Raw genomic sequence first — 22,731 nt, 5'->3', positions numbered from 1 at the left:
TCTCAACAGGAATTTACAGATAGAGTCTAGCAGATAAGAGAATGCAGTGAGGATGTCATTTAGTCATGCATAGAGGATATGTACAAGTAAAACCAGGCTTCTGCAATACCTACCAATTTCAAAACTACCATCAATAACTCCCACCAGTGAAGAAGGGATATCAAATCTTCTCTCTATCTGAGTGATGGTGCTCTTCAGATAGCCTTCTGCCAATGCTTTAGCAAAGTAGACGAAAGACAGGGCACCCAAAAATACCTGGAAATTAGGAGAAATCACACTTAGTCTGACTCCAGCTTGACACACAACTGGAAACTTAACTCAATAAATAGACAAACAAAATGCAAACCAAGAGCAATGTAACAAGATTATCACTGAAGATTTCTCTCAAGCATGGGTACAGGCTTCCTTCAGCCTCAAGCTCAGGTAGATTGCTAAAAATACAAATTCTGAAGCAGATTTTGTTCAGAATTTATGTTGAATTCTGTTCTTTCCCTTCTTTTCCCTTCCTCCAAAGGACATCTGAAGGAGTCTTGGCTTTGAAAGGAAAATCCACTGTATGGTGAAGCCAAGAGTGGAAGGAGCCAGTCACAGGTAAGAAAACAAAAGAAGAACCATAATTCAAAGCTTTAATATATATTTTTTAAAAGTCTGATTATATTTCAATACAGACAGTTTTTTAATAGATTTTATTTATTTGACACAGAGAGAAAAGGAGAAAGAGAGATCATAGGCAGGCAGAGAGAGGTGGAAGCAGGCTTCCCGCTGAGCTGAGAGCCTGATGCGGGGCTCAATCCCAAGACCCTGAGATCATAACCTGACCCTAAGGCAGAGGCTTAACTCACTAAGCCACCCAGGCGCCCCCAAAGCTTTAATATTTTATCATAAGGCTCGTACTCATGACTTGGGTTTCACAGTGGTGATGCATGTACCAGCAGGAGACACAACAGACCAAAAAAACTACTATCCTCATGTTTAAGTTCATATTCAAGGTAAATTCATGCATTTGAATATGAATTTTTTTAATAGCTAGCTTATATATTTTGCTAGACTTGAGTCCCTGATGGAATATCCATAGAGGAGGTTAACATTTATGTGAAAAAGCACATATAGAGGGTGCTGGGGTTATGGACATTGGGGAAGGTATGTGCTATGGTGAGTGCTGTGCTATAAACCTGGCAATTCACACACCTGTACCCCTGGGGCTAATAATATATTATATGTTAATTAAAAAATAAAACATTATATAAAAAAAGAAAAAGCACATGTATTTGCTGAGTGAATGTTGGGTACAAAGAACAGGAACTTGGGAGTCACACTAGACACCATTTAAAAAGTTTCCCTGCTCCTTGTTGTATGGCGAGGAAAATCAAAATTTTCCTTTATAAAATGGGAATGATATGGATGTTTTATAGATTAAATATTATAACTATACTTAATATAATATCAGGAACATGGTTGAAACTAAATAAATGTTAGTTTCTTTTCTCTCTTACTTCGGTTTAGTAGGGGCATTCAAATGAGCCCAGAAAATAATATTTAGTAATTTAATCTACATGGTAGGAAGAGACGGCTTTCCCTGCCTGGTAGAGTGTGTTTTAATAAATTGCACCTAAGTCCACTTTTCAAAAAGGGAAAAAAATTCTCGCTTCTAGCTACATATGGGAAATATGTAATGGTACAGAAATATCAATTATGAAATTGCATAGCACACATCTGAATGGAGAGTCAACAACATAGACTCCACCTAATCTGTGGGCTTTTTCCTCCCACCTAATTCTTTGTTACTCTTTCGTTCACTACTTACAGTTGTTTGTTTACCATTTAATTGTTTGTTACCTTCAGTTTGCCACAGCATTCTTGCTTCTCCTTTGAGGGAGAATATTCTGTTTTAAAGGAAGGTCGCCCAACAGGTTGCACTGAACTTTTACAGAACAACTGGATATTTTCTTTGGATGAAGTGTCCATTATGAAAATATTCCTTGACTCTGATCCTGTCAAAGTAGATTTCAATAGTAAAAAACCAACCAACCAAACAAACAAACAAAACAAACAAAAAAACCAAAAAACGAAACAAAAATTAATTCAACTCCACCATTTATTAAATAATGTTTTTATTTCACAGTAGATCACAATGCAGGGGACGTGATTTGATATGAAGCGACCTTACTTTACCACAGTCAGCTGGCAAAGTTTTTCAATTAAAATTAACCAGTATATTTGATTAACTAATCCAGCTATCAGGACTCTCTAGCCAGCATTCTTTCCCAATCCCTTCATCTTAAGCCCCATTATTGCAAAGAAGAAATTTAAATGTTGCCTTTGGAATAAATAATGAGGCAGAATTTTGCTAACTTTGTGGTCTTGCCAGCTTAAACTAGAAGCAAGCAGAAAAGGAAGAGGAATTCAACAATCTGAATATTGATTCATGAAAATTAAGTCTTTAACGCTTTTAAATCTATCTTAACAGAATGGGTAGAAAATACTGATGCTCACTGTAGCTCCCTATGGCACACTGCAAGTCCTATAGGTCTGCAGCATCCGAAGAAAGGTATAAAATATGGCAAAAAAAGAAGAGGACCATTTATATATCATTTTACTTTGACAGATAAGGAAGCAGCATGATTTGTGCCTTAGGCTTACCTTTAAGTCAGGCAAAAATTACTTTAGCCTGCCTTGAAGTAAGAAAGATGGCCTCCCTTCCTATGCTTAATTTCCCATCCACCCATCCTTACCAAGCCCTGGACAGAACCATATACTCTGAACCTATTTTCTCCCTATTCATATCAGTATTTATATGTCCCATGTCTTACTTTAGAATTTCATATGGCTCAATGCCTGCCTGTAAAAGTAATGTATCTGAAGAAATTAGAAAACAAAATAACTTCTAGATCACCCTAATATTTATTAGATGATGCATTTGTACGTTAACAGAAATCTGTATATTCATCACACTAATTAAAGAAATAAGATAATGAGTAAAATTAAATGTACTGTGGTAATAAAACTGAGGCTTATTCTGTCTATGAGTATATTACCTTGACTTTATGTAATTCTTATTCTGTGTTTACTAAACCTCATCCTTCACAGTTTGAAGTTTGATAACTTCTCAAAACTGAAAAATAAATTTTATTTTGAAATATGTAATTAAATATGAAAAGAAAGACCTGACACAATTAGAAGTGGAGGAGTAGCAAATTGAGTTGAGAAGGGTATGGCAAAAGCCTGTTTAAAAAAAAAAATTATTTGATTTTTAGATTATTTGATGCATAAATTTAACTTAAAAAAAAAGATTTTATTTATTTATGAGAGAGAGACAAAGAATGAGAGAGAGAGAGAGCATGAGAGGAGAGAGGTCAGCAGGAGAAGCAGACTCCCTGCTGAGCAGGGAGCCCAATGTGGGACTCAATCCCAGGACTCCAGGACCATGACCTGAGCTAAAGGCAGTTGCTTAACCCACTGAGCCACCCAGGAAGCCCTAAAGTTAACTTTTAAAAAATGGGCAGGGGCTCCTGGGTGGCTCAGTGGGTTAAAGCCTCTGCCTTCAGCTCAGGTCATGTTCCCAGGGTCCTGGGATCGAGCCCCACATCGGCCTCTCTGCTCAGCGGGGAGCCTGCTTCCTCCTCTCTCTCTTTAGAAAAAAAAAAAAAAAAAGGCAAAGGAAAGTCGAATGAAACAGAAAAAAGATAAAAACCAAAGAACTAAAGTAAACAAAGAATAGAAAATGCTAAGCAAGATCAAAAGATAAGGACATGAGAATACAATATTAGTGAGTTCTAAACAAAGATGTTCAAAAGTATAAAACATAAAAATTATGCATAATATATAGAAATAACTTTAAAGTCTTGACCAAATAGATAATTTTCTAGCAAGAATTACCTGTATTAATATAAACCAGAAAAGAAAAAGAGCCAAGGAAGACACTACCAAAAATACTCTAAAACTATCCCCTAACCAAAACTAATAAGGATAGATGATGTAACAGGAGTGCTTTATCAAGGAATATCCTTCAAGGAGAAAATAGTATGTGACTGAAATAGATAATAAAAATCTCTATTCATTTTAAAAAGACATAATTATTTTGATAATAAAATCTCACTAAGATAATACAAGAAAAAAAAACACTTCAGATGAAATTTAGAGATGTTAAAATTTTAAATAAAATACTAGCAAATCCAAATGAATTTATATTCTTTAATTAATATCTAGTTTAAAAATGTAACAATTAATATTAGAAACTTTATTCACCTAAATCATCACATTAAAAATTCAGTATGTTATATAGGTATATCCAAACATAGCATTGTATGCCATGCATTTATACAATTTTTGTCAAACACATCTCAGTAAAGCTGGGAAAAAAAGGAATTCAAAGTAAAAAATAATAAAATCTCAGTAGATGCAAAACATCAGGTGATAAAATACAACATACATTCCTGATTTATAAAAAACCCAAATTCTAAGAAACTAAGGACATAGAAATTCTTCTTTACCATCTATCTGATACCAATGGCCAACTTTGTACATTCAGAGTCAATGAAACTAGTTGTTCAGAACAACATTTTGTCAGAACAATGAAAAGGAGTTTGAAAAACACTGGTTATGCAATATTAGATAGGTTTCACACTAAAAGACTACTGAGTACCTTTAATTAAACTGCCAGAGACACACAGCTATTAATAATAATAATAATAATAATTTGATAATAATAAATAATAATAAGAAGTCAAAACAACTAAATGACCTAAATGTCCAAAAAATTATGGTCTATTCATACACTGAAATCTTTTGAACCCCTTAGAAATTAGTATAAGAAGTAAATATAACTATATAGAATATGTTCATTAGAGAACTGATTTTAAAAATCCATACTGAAAAACAATATATATAATACTCTATTTTACAGAAGCAGCACCCATTTTCACATGTGTATATGAAACAACAAAGTTTGAGAAAATCTTTAAAGAACAGGTTAACACATTATTTCTGGTTGGTGACAATGCAGATAATGTTTTAAAAAATGCTTTGTGTGTCTATATTTTCTAATTTTTCTATAATGAACATATAATATTTTAGATATTATAAGTATAAACATATCACCAAGCAAGAAATACACACCAGAAAAAAATTAATACCATTCAAATTGGCCTACTCTTTCAGGGGTTCAATATATTATTTCTGGCCAGTCATAATAAAGCCAGTGGACAAGAACAGGCAAATTAATCCTTTAATAATTAAATATACTATCACTACGCTAATCCAGAATGCTAATGCTAAAGAGAAAAACAATCATGTTGAAAATTATATTAAAAACTTGAGACACCAAAACACACTGTCTTGTTAAACTTGGGAGGTGATGACACAAAAATCACTCTAACTAGAATCCAGAAGTGATAATAAAAACAAGAGAACTATGGTCATCCTAGACGATGTGGTTTAGGGCAAAATAATATAAAACACTGACACTGCATATTGTTACAGAAAATATAATTTCATCTTGATGGCTAATTTGCATATCATCTCAAGGATAGTATGTTTCAAGGAGGCTATGTTTATGAACATTGAGCCTTTCATCCCTCTGTGAAAAGAAACGGAAGGCAAGGTCAAGGACCTGAACAGAAAGATCCTCCAAATTCTCTCTCTCTCCATTCATTTGCAGTCGCAGAAGTAGAGCAAGAACACAGTTATTGAGAAGGATTTGCATTTGGCAAATCCCTAATTGTCCTCCCTCCTCTTGAACAGATTCCACCAGAAAAAGAGTCATGGCAAAGTTTTTATCCAACCTGGGTTGGAGTGTATCTTATTTTGGGGGCCAAAGAAAAAGAAGCCAACCATAGATAGCAGAATAGATTCTTATTAATAGATATAAAATAATATATTAATAGATATAAAACAATAGGAAATCTCTATTCCTCTTTTTTAAAAAAAGGAATTCTCTGTTCACATGGGCTTGAAAATCAATCTCACAGTTTTTAAAGAGCACAGACAGCCTTGGCATGTTATGACTGGGTCATGCCCAGAACCTCTGTGCTATGATCCTGTGACATAAACTCCATCCACCGTCAAACCCTAAAGACTGCCAGAGAGCAAGTCAGAAAGAGCCACCCTCTTCTCCTAGTCACCCCACACGAGGAAATCCTCTGCACTAGCTGGTCTTCTGGGCACCAAGTAATCTCACGGTACTTGCAACAAGGAGTGTGTGTTAAGAAGGCTGATCTCTCCCAACCCCCATACAGATAAGTGTTCGTGTCAGATTCAGATTGAAGTTGTGCCAGGTGAATGACAGACTTTTTGCTAATCCTAAAAACAACTCAACAAGGTAAGCATCAGAATACCCATTTTACAGAAAATGATACAACTCAGAGCCATTCAGTGGTCAAGAACTACCCAACTAATAAGTTCTCAGAGTCAAAATCTGAATCCAGATCTGAGGTGACCTGACTTTAACCAGTGTCCTTTTGCTATTTCTATCAACCTAACAAGGGCCCCAACAACCTTGACGGTGGATGTGGGTCAGACGCTGGTAGTGCAGAACTGAAGGGCTGATTAGCCTCTCTCCTATGAGAATCAGACGTGAGAGCCACAAAGCAGGAAAGTAGAGAACTAAATCTTACCTGGAGGTGGAGATCAAAGATGGCCAGCTCCTCTCAGCGTGCTCAGGGAGAGGCTGGACCCCACTTCACAGGCTGAGAGAGGAAACTGGGGTGAATTCTACAGCAGCTCTGAGCAGTTGTGCCAGGTGGGGAGAGCCTGGATGGACACAGACAGAGCAAATTAGGGGAAAGAAAAGACGAAGGGCATGGTCTCACCCTTGGGCAATTTCGACTCTTCCCTCTTTCCTCCTGGCCTCTTTTCTCTGGCAGTCTGCAAAGAACAGGCCACGCTGGCAAAGCCACTGACGTGCATCTCAGCTCCCAGGGCACAGAAAGAGCTGAAGCTTTGGAGCCATTTCTTTGCAGTTTGCTGCAAGTTTAAGGCCACACGTGATAAAGCTTTCTGTATGAGAGAGAGAGTGAAAAGAGAAAAGACTACTTGTGATCTTACTTGCTGATTCCCAGAAACACAACTCTGCAGGGGGCAGAGGGGAAAGGAACAGAAGCAGGAGGAGGGGCGGAAGTTTGTAACAAAGATCCCTCCTTCTCCTTCCAAGAAGTTTTTAAGCCAGCTGCTCCTTGAGGACATCACTGGGATCCTTCTGAGAAAAAAGAAAAAAAGTAAAAAAAAAAAAAAAAAAAAAAGGGCTCATAAGCTAAATCTTTGTATGGGTTCTTTTCCCGTTGGGATTCGAGAATCTTAGGGACCACATACCAGGTCAGGACCAAGGCTCTGTTGAGAGCTCTCTCTAGAAAGGGCCAATTCTCAGACACATGATCAGTTGCTCGCATCCAATTTATAAGGGTCTGATAGAAAAAAAAGAAAAACACTGAAATTTTGGCAGCCACTTGTTTATTCTATCTAAATTCCAAGGAGAGAGAACTCCTTGCACCGAAAAATTCTAAAATTATGATAAATTCTTTTTCCAAGAGTACCATTTTAGGAGATTCTGAGTAGTATTGGCTTACATTTCGTTTATAGCAATAAACGAATCTGCTACCGGTACTACCCGAGATCCAGCATATTCTTAAACGGCTATGACTCTGGCCTGGTCACTAAACTTTACTGAATCTCAACTTCCTCTCCATAAAGCACAATTCTTATTACAGAAAACAAAACACATTCATAGGGCTGTTTTAAGGATTTAATGATACGATGTAGTCAAAAGTATGTCTCAAATAACAAAGCACTAAATGACTGGAAAGTATCAACATTACACGTATAATTTCTGTTCACACAATGGTAAGGATCATTAACCAATAATCAAATATGATTATAAGCACCTTTTCCTACCAAAGGGAAAAAGGGATACAAGGAAAATATAATAATATTTAATATTATTAAATAATAAAATAATAGATCTTACAGTGAAGCAACGGTGCATTCAGACTCTAAAGACCACATATTTTATTTTAGCAATCAAAACAGCCTTTGCTAGTGAGCAAGCATTGCCATAGGTCTTACACTTTTCAATGCATCTAACAGGTGGCCACTGGTGCATTTAGGGGAAAACAGTGTTTACTCTCCTCATTGAGAAATGCAGTCTCCCCTGCGAATGTAATTTGGCCTATCCCCAATTTGCTCAAGTTCACTCTCTACCATGGTTCCTCTCCTGACCACTTGAGTCCACAGTTCATGTTACAGTTCTGAATGTCCATAATGCTTACTTTACATAATATTCAGAGCTTCTCATGTATATAGTCTTGCATTGGACTGTATCCTACCTTCCATACTATAGACCCGGCGTCAGCAAAATTTTCCTGCAAAGAGTCAGAGAGTAAGTCCTTTAGGTTTTGCAGGCCATATAATCTCTATCAAAACCACTCGATTCTGCCACTGTGTTGTGAAATTAACTATCAATGAATGAGTTTCCCAGTGCTGCAATTACAGAGTACCACAACCGGCGGCTTAAAGCAGAGGAACTTGATTATCTCAGTTCTGAATGCCAGAAGTCCAAACTCGAGGTGTCAGCAGAGCCATGCTCCCTCTGAAACCTGCAGAGATCCTTCCTTACCTCTTCCCCCTTCATTGGTGACTGACAACTCTGGGCACTGCTTGGCTTGTGGATTTACTGCTTCAATCTCTGCCTCTATGGTCACATGACCATCTTCTCTTGTGTGTCTCTGTCTTCCCCTGTTCTTGAAAGGACACCAGTCATAGTGAATGAGGTCCCCTTTCAGTGACCTCATCTTAGCTTGATCAATCTGCAAAGATCCTACTTCCAAATAAGGTCACATTCAATGATACTGGAGGCTAGAATTTCAACATATTTGGGGGCGGGCGGCACAATTTAACCCATAATATTCACATTGTCATTTCCCTCCTTACCTGAGTTGAGTTTTGTACAACTGTTCGAATCACTCACTTGCATAGTACGATGGTGCATTCCCTTGTCCATTGGTCAGTTTGTTGCTCTTCCTTGGCAAACCACAGCTGAGTTAAATTCAACTTCCCGTCCACTCTGTGTTTACACCCACATAGTTGAAGAAAACTCATTACCATGCCCTCAGGGCTCATCTTTAATTCATGACCACTAACCTCACTGGGTCTCAGAGGCACTGTTAAACATATCTTTTTATAACCTAATCAGTTTTCCTTTCTCCTGAATGACTTCTCCCAAACTTTGGTTTTCCCCCAACTTTCATTACCAGCCAATGATCTTGCTTAGGGAACTCACTGATGAAATTTTTAAAATCAGGAGAGAAATACTGTATTCTGCCCTCACCAATTTACTCCCCCTCTGTATGTGTATTCATGTTATTTGTCTTCTTTCTATTCCTATGGATGTATGGTTCATGTTGCTGAGCATACACTAACATCTAAGCTCCTTATCTAAAATTCCTCTTCTAGGGACGCCTGGGTAGCTCAGTTGGTTGGACGACTGCCTTCGGCTCAGGTCATGATCCTGGAGTCCCGGGATCGAGTCCCGCATCGGGCTCCCAGCTGCATGGGGAGTCTGCTTCTCCCTCTGACCTTCTCCTCGCTCATGCTCTCTCTCACTGTCTCTCTCTCTCAAATAAATAAATAAATTTAAAAAATAAATAAATAAATAAAACTCCTCTTCTACATTTCTTGTCCCGCCTGTTCTTTTTTTTGCTTCTACCACTTTACCATAGCTACTTTCATCAATAACATCAAAGACCTTCACATTAATAAATCCAGAGATCAATTTCCAGGCTTCATTTTAATTGATTAGCAGAATTGTATACCACTGATTGTGCCCTTTCCTTTGATCCTTTTTTTAAACCCAGTTTTTAGAACCCCCCACTCTTTTGGTTTTCCTCCTGCCTCAGTGGTCATTTTCCATTAACATTCATTGCCAAAACACTGCACAGTTCAGTCCTTAGAATATCTTCTTTGCTCTATCTACACTTACTCCCTTATGACCTCACCCAGGCTCATCACTTAAAGTGTCATTGATAATTTAAGATGAATGAGGTTAAGAAAAACTTTGCAGTCCCATGTTGGAACTAGGAGTTTTCAGTCTGAATAGTGCAAATGCCAGATCTCTGCACTGAAAAGGTCTAAAAACTCACGCTTGTGGGAATGTAAAATGGTATACACATTTTGGAAGAGGGTTCGGTGGTTTCTCATAAAACTGAGCATATTCTTCTCATATGATCCAGTAATCACACTTCTTGGTATTTACCCAAAGGAGTTGAAAACTTATGTCTCCTCAGAAACCTGCACATAGATGTTTATAACAGCTTTATTTGTAAGTGCTGAAACTTGGAAGGAACTGCAATGCCCTTCAGTCAGTAAATAAATAAATAAATGGTGGTCCTATCCTACCCAGCCATGAAAAGACATGAAGGAAATTTATTATTTTTTAAAACATTTGTTTACTTATTTTAGAGAGACACAGAGAGAGAGAGCACAACGGGGAGGGGCAGAAGGAGAGGGAGAAAGAATCTCAAGCAGACTCCTCACTGAGTGCAGAGCCTGATGCAGGGCTGGATCCCAGAACCCTGAGATCATGACCGGAGCTGAAGCCAGAGTCAGATGTTTAATAATTGTGTCACCCAGGCACGCTAACTTGGAGGAGCTTTAAATGCAAATTACTAAGTGAGAGAAACTAATCTGAAAAGGATACATACGGTATGATTCCAACTCTAAGACATTCTGGAAAAGATAAAACTATAGAGACAGTGGAAGACCAGTGGTGGTCAAGGTTAGGGCTGTGAGGGATGAATAGGCAGAATACAGAGGATTTTTTAAGGCAGTGAAAATACCCCATGTGATATAATAATGATGAATGCATGTCATTATACATTTGTCCAAACCCTTAGAATGTACACCACCAAGAGTAAACCCTAAATAATGGACTTTGGGTGATTTATGACGTGTTCATAAATAGTTCATTAATGGTAACAACTATACCATTCTGATAGGAATATCGACACTGGGGGACGTTGGGTGTATGGGAGCAGGGGGTATATGGGAAATCTCTACACCTTCCCTTCAATTTCATTGTAGGCATGAGTTTCCATTATGTAGAATAACTGTATGGCCCATACACCTTCTTTATCTCCACCTTGTTCCTTATCCTATTCATAATTTGTAGAAGATAGAATTATAGCCCCTAAAGATGTCTGTCCCATCATCCCCAGAAAATCGTAAATATGTTAAGTTACATGGCAAAAGAGCCTTTTCAAATGTAATTTAAGGTCTTAAAGTAGGGAGATCATCTTGGATTCTCTGGGCCCAATATAATCACCCGAGTCCTTAAAAGCAGAGAACGCTCTCTAGCTGGAGATGGAAAGGATGCAGCAGAAGTGAGAACGTTTTAAAGTGTAAGAAGGAATCATGTAACGTTGCTGGTTTAAAGATGGGGCTGGTGAGAAAAGCAATGCCTGGGGAAAGGAAATGGCCAGAAGAAGCTGAGAGAGGTTCCCAGTGGTCAGCTGGCAAGGAATGGGGGCCTCAGCCCTGTAACACAAGGAACTGCATTTTGCCAACAACCCAAGTGTGTTCAGAAGTGGATTCTAGATACTTCAGGGAAGAGCCAGGCTGGCAAACACTGGATTTTAATCTTGTGAGAGAGCAGAAGTTGTGAGCTAATAAGTTTGCACTGGATGAAGTCACCAAATTTGTGTTGATTTATTACAGCAGAAATAGAAAACAAATACATAATCACTAGCTACTTTGAAGTCTCTGAGACCAAGCCTTCTATGAATTCACCTTTGCATCTGGCAGGGAAAATCAGTCAGACTGACAATAGAGCAAGGAGCCACTGTAATGAGTGCTAATGACTAAGTATGAAGCAATGTGCACCACCATCCCCGGCCCAGCCCACCCAGCTCTGACTGGTCCCAGGAGGCCAAATGATCCGAGACAGCAGGGGCAGCTGGACAATTCCTCAAATCTGACAGATTTCAGCAGAAGTGGACGTGGAACTCCTTTCTTAAGCCAGCAATAGTGTCAGAAAAAATGATCAGGACATGAAGTATCTTCAGGATTAAAGAAGCTTAAATCTGTCCCAACAAGCAGAAGATTTTCTAATGATTTAAGAATGGACTTTCTTTCTTTCTTCTTTTCATTGGCTAAGGTATATCCATATCCCAAGCCTCACCTCATGCGGTTCAACGAGCGTAGGGGAGATGTGTAGAGCTGACCCAGGACACACACTGAACTGATCTTCGAGGCTTTCTATTCCTGTCAGTGGCTGTGGCTATCCCTTTGCAATGGCCTGGATCTCAGGATCCATTAGAAGATACACATCATCACCTCTCTTATTGTACCATGGGAATTCACTTTTCCTTACCTAAAACAAGTTCGACAGCACCTAATTGCAGGAAGGAGAGGAAGGTTCAGGTGGGAACAGCCAGATATGGCCTCCCTTCCACTGAGGCCCATAGCATCACTGTAAGAGGATAGCCCTGGGTGTCACATCTTGGGTGTCACATCACATAAGAGTCACATCTTGAGAAGATATTGGCAGTCTTGCTCCTTTGTGCTGTCTGTGGTTGGAAGAGGGTGTATGTACACAAAGGAAGAAAGAAAATACAAGTATACAGTGTGTGTAAATACTCCACTGATATACTTTGCCCAAGACATAGAAATATAAATGATAAATGGTTATTTATTTCGGTGGAGGATAGTTTTGGACCAGAGTGAAGAAAGATATGAATACACCAAACAGGAGCAGGGATTTTTGTCTAGGTAATGCGGAAATCTGTACATGTAGCTTAAAGAATTAATTCCTTGAGAACTTTGGGTAGAAATCACATTTTGCTTTGGTTTCTGAGGACTATATATTTGAGTTAATTAAAACACTCTGAATGCCCTGAATCCTTCAGAGTCCTTGAAAGCTTTCAAATACGCAGAACAAAAATAATTCTGAATCTTTACAATCAAATATCCCATGTATTGGGCATCAGCAGACAATCTTTATAGGACAAATTGTAGTATTTATGGGATAAAGATCAGAACCTCTTATTTTATAGGACTCTGAAGCTAAATGCCAGAAATCCTGGGATCTTGGTTATGGTGTTGACTATTTGTTTAGAGAAAGAACACAGCTTAGCTACAGTGAGATGAAGATTAACACAGATAAGAATTCATTGGTGACAGGAAAGGGAATGTGACCGTGGGAATAGAGGCCCCCAGGAGTCATTAGGAATTGTAAAGAATGGCTTGCTACAGTGTGCATAGTCCTGGCACAAGTCACTGCATTTGGAAATGCGAGGAAAGGGTGCCTTCAAAACTGGATGGGGGACTTGGATTGTACAAATAACTACATCAAACATAATACCACAGAGTTATATTTATATTATACACTGTTTTCACATTGTAACATCCACACTGATCACCTGTGACACAATTCTTATGATTTTGAGTATATGGTTACTGTAATATTTTTATATATATTATATATACATAAATATCTGCATATTTATGTATATAAATATACATACACACACACACACACACACACACACGTGTGTGTGTGTGTGTGTGTGTGTGTAATCTATAAAGTCAAGAGGCACTTCCAGGAATTCTGGCAAACAAGGAACATCATTGTAGTGTCTAAGCTAAAGAACAATAAAAATAAGTACAATTTATTATTTTTTTCTGTACAGATTTTACTTTTTACAAAATACTTATCAGCACATTAACTAAATTACTTAACAAATAATTATGACAGGAAGATATTAAGTATTGTTACGTATATTAAGTGCAAGACAGATGAAAGGACAAGATTTCATTGCAAAATGATCACTTAAGTTCAATGCTTCACTTTTGGGTTTCTAAAAGTTGATAAATTTGGGGGGTTATTAATAAACATATTCAGTTGAAAGTGGTAAGAATTACCTTGTTAAAAACTGTCATGTGCAAAAGACATCCCCTATACTGCTGTTTTGGTTGGTACTTCTTTGAAAATATTGCTTTCTAGGAATACTAAATGAAGTTCATACTCTCTGGTTCCCAAGTACTCTACGAAGTTAAACATTTGGGACATGCTAATTTAAACTTTCCAATGGCAGTTTTTTTGTTTCTTGGGTTTATTGGCCAAGAAAAGGGAGAAATAATGACAATCAGAACAACTACTCCATCAGGAATAACAAACCAATTTTAACACTAGAAACCAAATCAAATTAACCAAATTAACCCCAACCAAAAATACTCTAGATTCAAATTAAAGTTCTTTCAGTTGCACATCTTAATAGCATTATAGAAAGCTAGGGAGAATCGCATTTTCATTATTTTGCACTGAAAATTTCAGAACATTTATAAAAGCACCAATTTTCATTTTGTGATTTGCATGATAAATATCTTCAGGAAAAAATATCAGGGAGTGGGTGGATTCAGTGATAGTTATTTCTAGTGCTCATCAACTAACAAACTCTCCTTGTTGGAACAAAAATGGTATGTGTACTTCTGTGAGAATGTATCAAGAAGTAAAGTGATACTCATAAATGGAAAACAAAAACAAAACAAATCCACCAGTTAAGCGAACATAATATGGTGAAAATCCCAAGCAAATATTTCAGAGTATTAAAAAACAGTGATTTTTTTAAAAAAACTAATGAACAAATATATACTAAAAGTCAGGCCAATAAACTCCACTAACAGGTAAATACATAGATGTGCTGGGTTATTATTTAAAGATAGCAACACTATGGTACTGATTATGCTTATAACTAGCTAAAACAAAATATGTGGCAGGAGTGGTTTGAGCCGTAAAAATCAGTTAACTTTTAAAAGAAGCTTGATGGAAAATTCTAACAACCAACAAGTTATATACACAAATAAAACATCTTTAAACAATTACTTTTAATTTTGCATGAAATCATCCAAATATTTTGCTATAATATAGGGAGTAAAATTACTAGATTAAAAAAAAAATCCTTCCCTTCAAAAGGTAGTCAAGCAGCAGTTTCCAAGCTCCAAAGGCGAATTTGTGTTCCAGAGCACGTGTAAGTGCTGACTGTTGCAAGGGATTTCATGGTTGAACTATGGATCCATTCAGTCCCTTTATTCCAGAGTAACTGATAAATAACTAAATTGGTTTGTCACAAAGATGAAGGGGTGTCCCAGGGTGATCCTTCACATTTTATGTACTGTTCACTCCCAATCTATAGCTCCGTTTTTGTTTTTGCTTTTTAGTACCATGGGCTGTACAATGAAACCAGGCTTGGCAAGTTAGAACTTGGGGTGAAAAGTGTTTTTTCTCCTCATTATGGCAGAGGAGAAGTTGATTCTTTTTGCTTTACTACTTTGAGCATGGGAAGTAAAATTGAAGAGAATCCCCACTTTTCTCCTATGAGTTTGACTTTTTGTTTTGTTGGTAAGAGGGAAGGGAGGATTTCCTGCTACAGTTTTTTTCATCTAAAAGAAGCACTTCTATTGACACTGAAATTTTAGTTAAGGCAGTAAAGTTTTAAAATAGTTTTTTAATTACTTTTCTATTAATGAATTACAAATTCCAACCTACCATTTGATCAGTCTTGGTAGATGAAGCAGTGGGTGTGGATTATTGCCTGGTCAGTGCTTCAACTGTGAAAGTCAAGATTAATAAGATGTAATTTTTCTTAGTAATGAAGGTAAGTATTTGGCATTTTCACTGTGTCATAACTTAGCAAAATGTAATCTACATTAATAGACCACTTATTCTAAAAACAACCTAATCCAAGATAAATTGCTGGATAATAATACATTTTTTTTCCTTGGGAAAACCCAGAACAACTCAGGCCTATAATTTGTACACCTAATCTAATTAAACTATTGGGAATAAATTTATTTTTATCTATTTCATGTATTTCTTGGACCCTTCATAAAGCATTTGCCTCCCTGAGGCATGACATACGTTAGAAAAAAAAGAATTAAATATTCTTTCCAGTTTTCTGTTACACAATAGTAGTTCTGATTATACTAATGTATTTAGCATCTCTATATCATGGAATGTCATTTTGTGAGTTTTTAGTTAAAAAAAAAACCACAATTTTTTAAACATCTTTGGTTCAAATGCTTAATCAAATTTAAATATTCTTGATAGTACTTACATAGGATGATTTAATATTACATCTCTTTGAAGCAGTTTTTGATTGAATTCTTTGCATGACCAAACTGATGCGAAGCAATGAGGAAACCTTTCTGAACAGGCACATGTTCAGTATTTATCAAGAAGGTGGTGGCTTGACTTCTCTTTTCTGTTCCACCACTCCTCAGGGAAGCAGAAATCCTTGAATACCAATGCCTGTCAAAGCAATCAACCTCAGAAGTATAATATGAAGAACTAGCTGCCCTTAGATAGGAAATTCAGCTCTTTTTAGAGCTTGAAGCATATGCCAAAAACTAATTTTGTTTTCCATCTCTACATAATTCCATGTATAATCTTATTACACTTGAATAATTTATAGTGGATCAGTATTTTGAATCTCCAGATGTGAACACTGAGTTCCACCAAATTATAAAGCTTTAATGGTCAGTTTTGGATCTCCAAATGTATTTTGCAACAAAATACCCAATTCTTCTGGGTCATCATTGTTAACCTGCTGTTAGAATGATTTCGTAGTATGAACATAAAGATCACTTCAGGTGAAACAAAAGCACCATTAGGTAAGGTAAAAGCAGCATCATTTTAACAAATTATTAATCTTGACTTTCACAGATGAAAGTCAAGATTGGTGATACACAAATGGCCTGCCATCCATAGTGTATCATGGAGACTGAAAACCATGTTCTTGTCTCTGACCATGGGTCATCAGTGCTGAACACGGTAAATACCACCAAACCTCAGGTTAAGTGATTCAATGCACTGTTTCCAGTTTCATTAACTCAAGGCTATAGTCTAGTTATTCATCCCAAACTTGCTGTAAGAATTTGGGTATTCTAGAGAAACCACCTAATATGAATATAGGACCTAAAACTTGCATAATTTGCTCTGAGTAGATGTTCTGTGAGTAATTTTATTTTGGAATGCTCTTCACCTAAAATGGTTACTTGGTTTCCTAATCTTCAGGTGGAATTCCATTGAACAGACTAACAACATCAGCAAATTCAGTTTCCTTTCGGAACAATCACGAGAGAAAGGAATGACCTAAAACAACGATCATAAAGTATTTTGTTGCTTATTAGCAGAAAAGGGGAATAAAGGAAACTCAGTTTGGTTTCAAACTATATAGATATTTTAGCACTTGGTGGTTTGTAGTTGAGCTATTGGCATTTGAAATTTTATTGACATTTTCTTTCCATATGCAGTAGCTGATACTCTCTAGAATGAGGGGAATCTTGACTTACCCCAGACTATGTAAGTTTACAAAACTCTGTTTTACTGGAGTCTTCTGCCAGTCTGAAAAGAAAACAGTTTATTTCCAAAGAGGCATATGAGCTAGGAAAGGCATCAAGTGGGGACTCAGCGTTAGGATGGAAGAGAGGATAGTAGGATCCTTACTTTGGTTTTCATTCTTATTTTACAAGTATTTTAAAAGGCGAGGAGAGTGGAGATCCCCATACTGACAGAGAACCACCAAAAAATACCTGCCAAAGTAGGACAGAAATGAGTTTTTGATTATTCACTTCTCATTACTCAGCAGTTGCTCATCACACAAATAGCTCACTGTTGTAAAACAGTCATTTCAAACTTTAGACTTTATTTACAATGATAATTTTCATATCTTTATTACTTAGAAAATAACTTATATTTTTCCACCATTTAAACAAAGAATAGGCCTGAGTCTCATGCCTTTTGCACAGCTTTTACCATCAAAGAAAGTTCTCTGGGCACGTGACAGGGGACACTGGGAAATCGCAAATCAAGAGAGGCAGGGGACATGAGGAAATCACAATACATACATATAATATAACAGTCTGCATGTTCTACAATCCCTTTCCTTTAGTTTTACTGGGATTGCCCTGGTTAGGGTTTGTTCGGAATTCCATCAAAATGGAACAGACAGAATTGGGTATTCTGCTTTTAGAAAATGAATATTTTCTTAAATATGAGGACATTCCTTCACTTGTCAGATGAAGACCAACACAGATCTATCCAAAGCTGTCTTCATCTTCTACTGAGAGCAAAACCAAGTCTTATATAAGACAAAAAATACAATTTTATCACTTAGAAAAAAAAAAACAAAGTGGTGTTTTCACCAGGATAAAGGTTGGCTTAGATGGACTAAAAAACAAGAATGTCTGAAAAGACATTCTATGAGCATGCTGGAGATGACACCAGTGATGCTCACAGGATACCTGGTCTTTTCCTTAACAGAAACCAACCCTTAGCATCAAGGTCACCAGTTCCCAATTTTCCCACCATTGGTTTTATGGTTATCTAAATAACCATTCTTTTTCCTAAATGGTCTAGAAACTCCTTTATTTGAAAGACCTGAGTTTATCTAATGGCACCTATAAACAGGCTCATATAAAAATGTAGTAAATGGCCACAAATACGCTGGCACCACAGGGAGTAAGCTCCAGAGTTGGAAGTGAACATGGGAATATTGCTGTCACCAAGGCAGGGGAGAGTATCATTGGCTGAAACAGTCTTTTTATGCCCCTAGGCTTCCTTTGGGATGTAATGAATGTGTATGAAAGCCTCATACTTGATCTTCATTCCATTATTTTGATGGACTTTTAGTTTTAATAGACTGGCAATTTATTTTTGAAGAAAAAATGGTCAATCTGCCTGGACTGATGAACTTAATTCTGGAATGAAGAGGTTCTAAGTGCTTTGGCCACCAGTACTCCATGTACTTTAAAACAAAATAAATGAAACTAGGTAGTTTGCTAAGACCTCTACTCTGACAGCCAGGCTGGCCCCTACTTGAGGCCTCCCAGCTTTGACCAAGCTACCCTCGTAGGCTTCTAGACTCTTAACTGCTAGGCTATCATCCCACTTGCTCCACACTCCCATTTTTCCTTGACTTAATGAGTGTTTTAGATATGTATGCCATTAGGAGAAAGGGAAAAGACTCGTTTTGTTAAGGAATTAAATGCAAGAGGTATATGGGCATAATTTTTTTTCCTCCTCTCTTATTGGTAACGGCAGGAGAACAGTTAAAGTAACTGGGGAAGTAAATGCATCTGACTCACAGTAATTTTTGCAAACATGAGACATGTTGTTGAAACACTAAGAAAATGGAACACAACTCAGTACATCCTGAATAATGAAGACCTCAAGTGTTAAGTCAAAAAACAGGAAATTATTCTCATTATTTAAGTAAAGCCTGCAATCTACTTGAGTCTTTTCATATTTTCTTACTTAACGGGAAACTTGCTTTGAAACAGTGTTTGTTTTTGATTGAATTATCTTTGCCTTGTTTGGAAAATGCCACGGTTAATGTACAATCATTGCTTTGGGAGGGAAGAATATTCATTTATGAGAAACAAAGGAATCTTTAAAATGCAAATACTCTTTTCTATTATGTCAGAGGAAATAAAAGTTAGAAATCACCATCAAGGTCTACTTAGAAACTAAGATCGTTTCATTGGTGAGCAGTTCCATACATAGTATCGAAGGAGTTATGATCAAAAAGTGTTGACAAGAAATGGACACCAATCATAAAAATTCGGTATTGGTTAAGAAAGTCCTTCCGTTTGGGAGACATGGACCCCAAAATTTCCCAACAGGTAGTAAAAATTCCTAGTGGGAAAAAAAAAAAACCACTTTTTTGTGGCATCCTCATTTAATTGGCACAAAGTAACTGTATCAGGTTATCATTTAAATTAGGATAGGCAGGTAAGTGGCTGTCCATAGACCTCCGTGCAAATGAATCATGCTCTTCTTACGGGGCTTAGAGATAGATACAATGTATACAAATGGTGATTAAAATATAACTTTATAAAAACGTTTCCCTTTTCCTTTTTTTTTTAAAAAAGAGTTTACTATCTACAGAAACAAATCTTTATATTTACATCAAGATAACTATTCATGACAAATATAATAATATGAAATAAAATATTGAAAGTGAGTATCAACTTTTTAAATAGAGGTTTGGCTCACAGCATAAACAAGTGTAGATAAACAAATTAAAAAAAAAAAAAGACTTCCAATAATAGGCCCAGTCCCCCCAAATCCTTCCATAATCTTCCCTGCCCAAAGGAACATGACAAGGGGCCAGACTGCAGTTCGAAGCCACCCCATCCCACAGCACGTGGACCACCACAACAGGCCCTCAGTGGAAACTTGGCCACCCAAAGCCAATCTTCAACAATTGCCAAGAATCGGTCTCTCACTCTGTCCACACACACCAAACCCCGAGTTGAAATTCCCCCCCTTCGCCTCTCACTATATATCCTCCCATCGCAGGTTCTTCTTTTGCTTTTGTTCTTGCTTTTCTTCCTTCCTCTTCTACTACACATTTTGCAGCACATTAAGACCCTGGGAGATCGATTGTATTAGAGCAATTCCCCAGGTCTTCTCTGGCAATGTTTTAGAATGCTAACCTCATGAAAAGATCTGTCTCCAGCTCCTTCTTAAGTGTTTACGTATAAAGAAGGCCATCCCCTTACAAAGGTGATTCGATCTTCCGTGAGTGACCTACTCACAAACAACTCCTATACATTCATTAGGCAAGGAGATTGGAAAATGCCTGTCTTTCAGGTTTAAGGCTGGCAATGGAGTGCCTCCAAGCGGAGCCTGGGCAGTAGTACCAGTCACGTGGCCCGCTCGCCAGCCTGTGACTACCCTCCCTCTGGGGAGGGGTTGTACTGGAGCTACATGGAGGAAGGCATTTGGCACAACTGCCTCTCAAAAACACTCCAGAGTGAACCGCCTTCTCTTTGTTCAGATGCACAGAGTCATTTGCTGCAGCTACTCTACAAGCTACTAAAACCAAAAGAATCTCTGGTACATACACACATACACACACACAGGCACACTTTCACTCCTCTCTGTCTGTCTCTCTCTCTCTCTCTCTCTCTCACACACACACACACACACACACACACGGTGTTGGCAGGATGTGTAAGAACTCAAATAATGCTCTGGAACTTTCATCCGTCATTACTAAGAGCCAAAGCTCCTTAGTTGGGAACTGACATTCCCTGCACTGTTTCCCTGCTAAGCCGCACCATTTCCTTTGTGATTTGTTTTCCTTTATTTTTTTCCTTTATAACTTATTATATCACAGTGAGCACTATATATCTTAACATGAATGTTACTAAATGGTGGTGCCAGGAAGCCTGGCTTTCAGTGTGCATGTGCGTGTGCGTGTATGTGTGTGAATATGTTTTACATGTATCTACGTGCGAGCTTATATACACACACACATATATGTCTTCCTTAAAAAAAATCCTTAGAAGCTGGTGTTGCAAATGTGAAAGCTTCTCTGAGCAAGAGTTTTTAACAATGTACCTCACTGTAAAAATAAACCCATAAAATGCGAAGAATCCCAAAATGCAATAGCTGTTTGCCCATCTTCTCGTATTTCTACAGTGTTGTGTCTAAGTGTTGTGCTGGCTTGAAAAGAGTCTGTGACAAGTCACTCTGCTGGGAAACACAGCTCATTGTATCCACTGTCACTGGTTTTGCTCCAAAGCCGGGATCTCCTCTCCTCTGGGCTTCCCTTTCTCTTCCTCTTCTTCCCTGATGGCCTGGATCTGTTCTGAGGGAAGCGGCTGGGAGGACGGGTCCAGGGACGGGTTCTCTATGCCCGCCAGCCGCTGCTCCTCTTCAATGACTCTCTTCCACATCTTGTGGTTCTGCAGGAGGTGCTGAGTTATTTGGCAGTAGATCTTCCTCCTTTTGAAAGTTTTCTTTCCTGAGAAAACACCAAATTACTTATTTGTGTGCTCAGTTATCTCTTTTCACATTATTAATAGGAGCTAAGTACCAAGTGGATACGTGTCCCTGGATTTGTTTATCACAGTAACACTGCTGGTGAGAGTGAGGAAGGAAGAGGAAGATGGCAACAATCAGTCATAAATCATCGAGACATATAGTAAACAGCATTTTAATAATATTCTGTAACGCCCAACCCAGTTTTGCTTGCATCTTGGCGTTATTCTCCAGTCACATCCTCGAGACTGCTCACCTTAGACTACTGGAAGAACTTCTTGTTATGTCTTCCTTTACCTTGTCAACTAATTCAACTCGCACAAGTCTACAAGACTGGTTTCTTTAAAGCTGGTTTCAGTGTTCTTGTTCTGCTTCATGGGGACTAAAAAATTCATGTCAAACTCCTCTCAAAGTTCTCCCACAAGGTGGCACGAGCCCACGTTTGCAGTCTTCCTTCTTCTACAGCCTGGCTTCTGTCTCTACTTCACTGTTCTCTCTCCTGTACATACAGTGAAATCTTCTGCTTTCAAGTTGGTACTGCCCTCTTTCTCAAATGCTCTTCTCAGTCACTGAAAGTTCACACCCATTTATTATTTTAAGATTCAAATCAGATTTCACTGAATTCCTCCTAAGAAACAATCTCTCCCCAACTCTCAACTCTCACTTTGCTCCATATATGCTTTCCTTTTTTAGATCCAGGTTGCTTTCCTTTTTTTCCCCCTTTCTCATTATCATTACCTCTTTTTCTGATCACCAAAGTCATTGAGTGGAAACTCTCATCCCTTTTTTAATTATGTAGTTCTAGAAAAGGTTTTCAAATTCTACTCCCCACCCCCCAAACTTCTGACAAAATAGCTATGTCTCAGTGATGGGTCAAAGGGTACACACGTGACCCAAGTCAGGTCAGTTGGAGTCCT

General features: G+C 37.7%; 2 protein-coding genes across 8 annotated transcripts in view; both read right to left on the bottom strand.

Moving 5' to 3' along the window:
* The window catches only part of SLCO1C1 (solute carrier organic anion transporter family member 1C1), a 61,145-nt gene extending 53,964 nt beyond the window's left edge, over positions 1 to 7,181 (bottom strand). For 4 of the 5 annotated variants that reach the window (XM_032347484.1, XM_032347486.1, XM_032347485.1 and 1 more), the window contains exons 1-3: positions 6,612 to 7,012; positions 1,837 to 1,991; positions 114 to 255 (exon numbers count right to left, since the gene is read on the bottom strand). In XM_032347484.1, the coding sequence (XP_032203375.1) occupies positions 114 to 255; positions 1,837 to 1,965 (271 nt within the window). In that variant the 5' untranslated portion in view covers positions 1,966 to 1,991; positions 6,612 to 7,012. Of the gene's footprint in view, positions 1 to 113; positions 256 to 1,836; positions 1,992 to 6,611; positions 7,013 to 7,041 lie in introns of those variants that run through there. The other variant, XM_032347483.1, reaches the window with a different exon arrangement.
* An 8,181-nt stretch (positions 7,182 to 15,362) lies between these two features.
* PDE3A (phosphodiesterase 3A) overlaps positions 15,363 to 22,731 on the bottom strand; it is a 317,096-nt gene continuing 309,727 nt past the window's right edge. For all 3 annotated transcript variants that reach the window (XM_032347479.1, XM_032347480.1, XM_032347481.1), the window contains exon 16: positions 15,363 to 21,797. In XM_032347479.1, the coding sequence (XP_032203370.1) occupies positions 21,556 to 21,797 (242 nt within the window). In that variant the 3' untranslated portion in view covers positions 15,363 to 21,555. The remainder of the gene's footprint in view (positions 21,798 to 22,731) is intronic.

This window comes from Mustela erminea, chromosome 6 (assembly GCF_009829155.1).
Source record: "Mustela erminea isolate mMusErm1 chromosome 6, mMusErm1.Pri, whole genome shotgun sequence".
Taxonomy (NCBI): Eukaryota; Metazoa; Chordata; class Mammalia; order Carnivora; family Mustelidae; genus Mustela; species Mustela erminea.
Note: the sequence above shows the minus strand (reverse complement) of the source record. Positions and strands in the feature narration are given on the sequence as shown.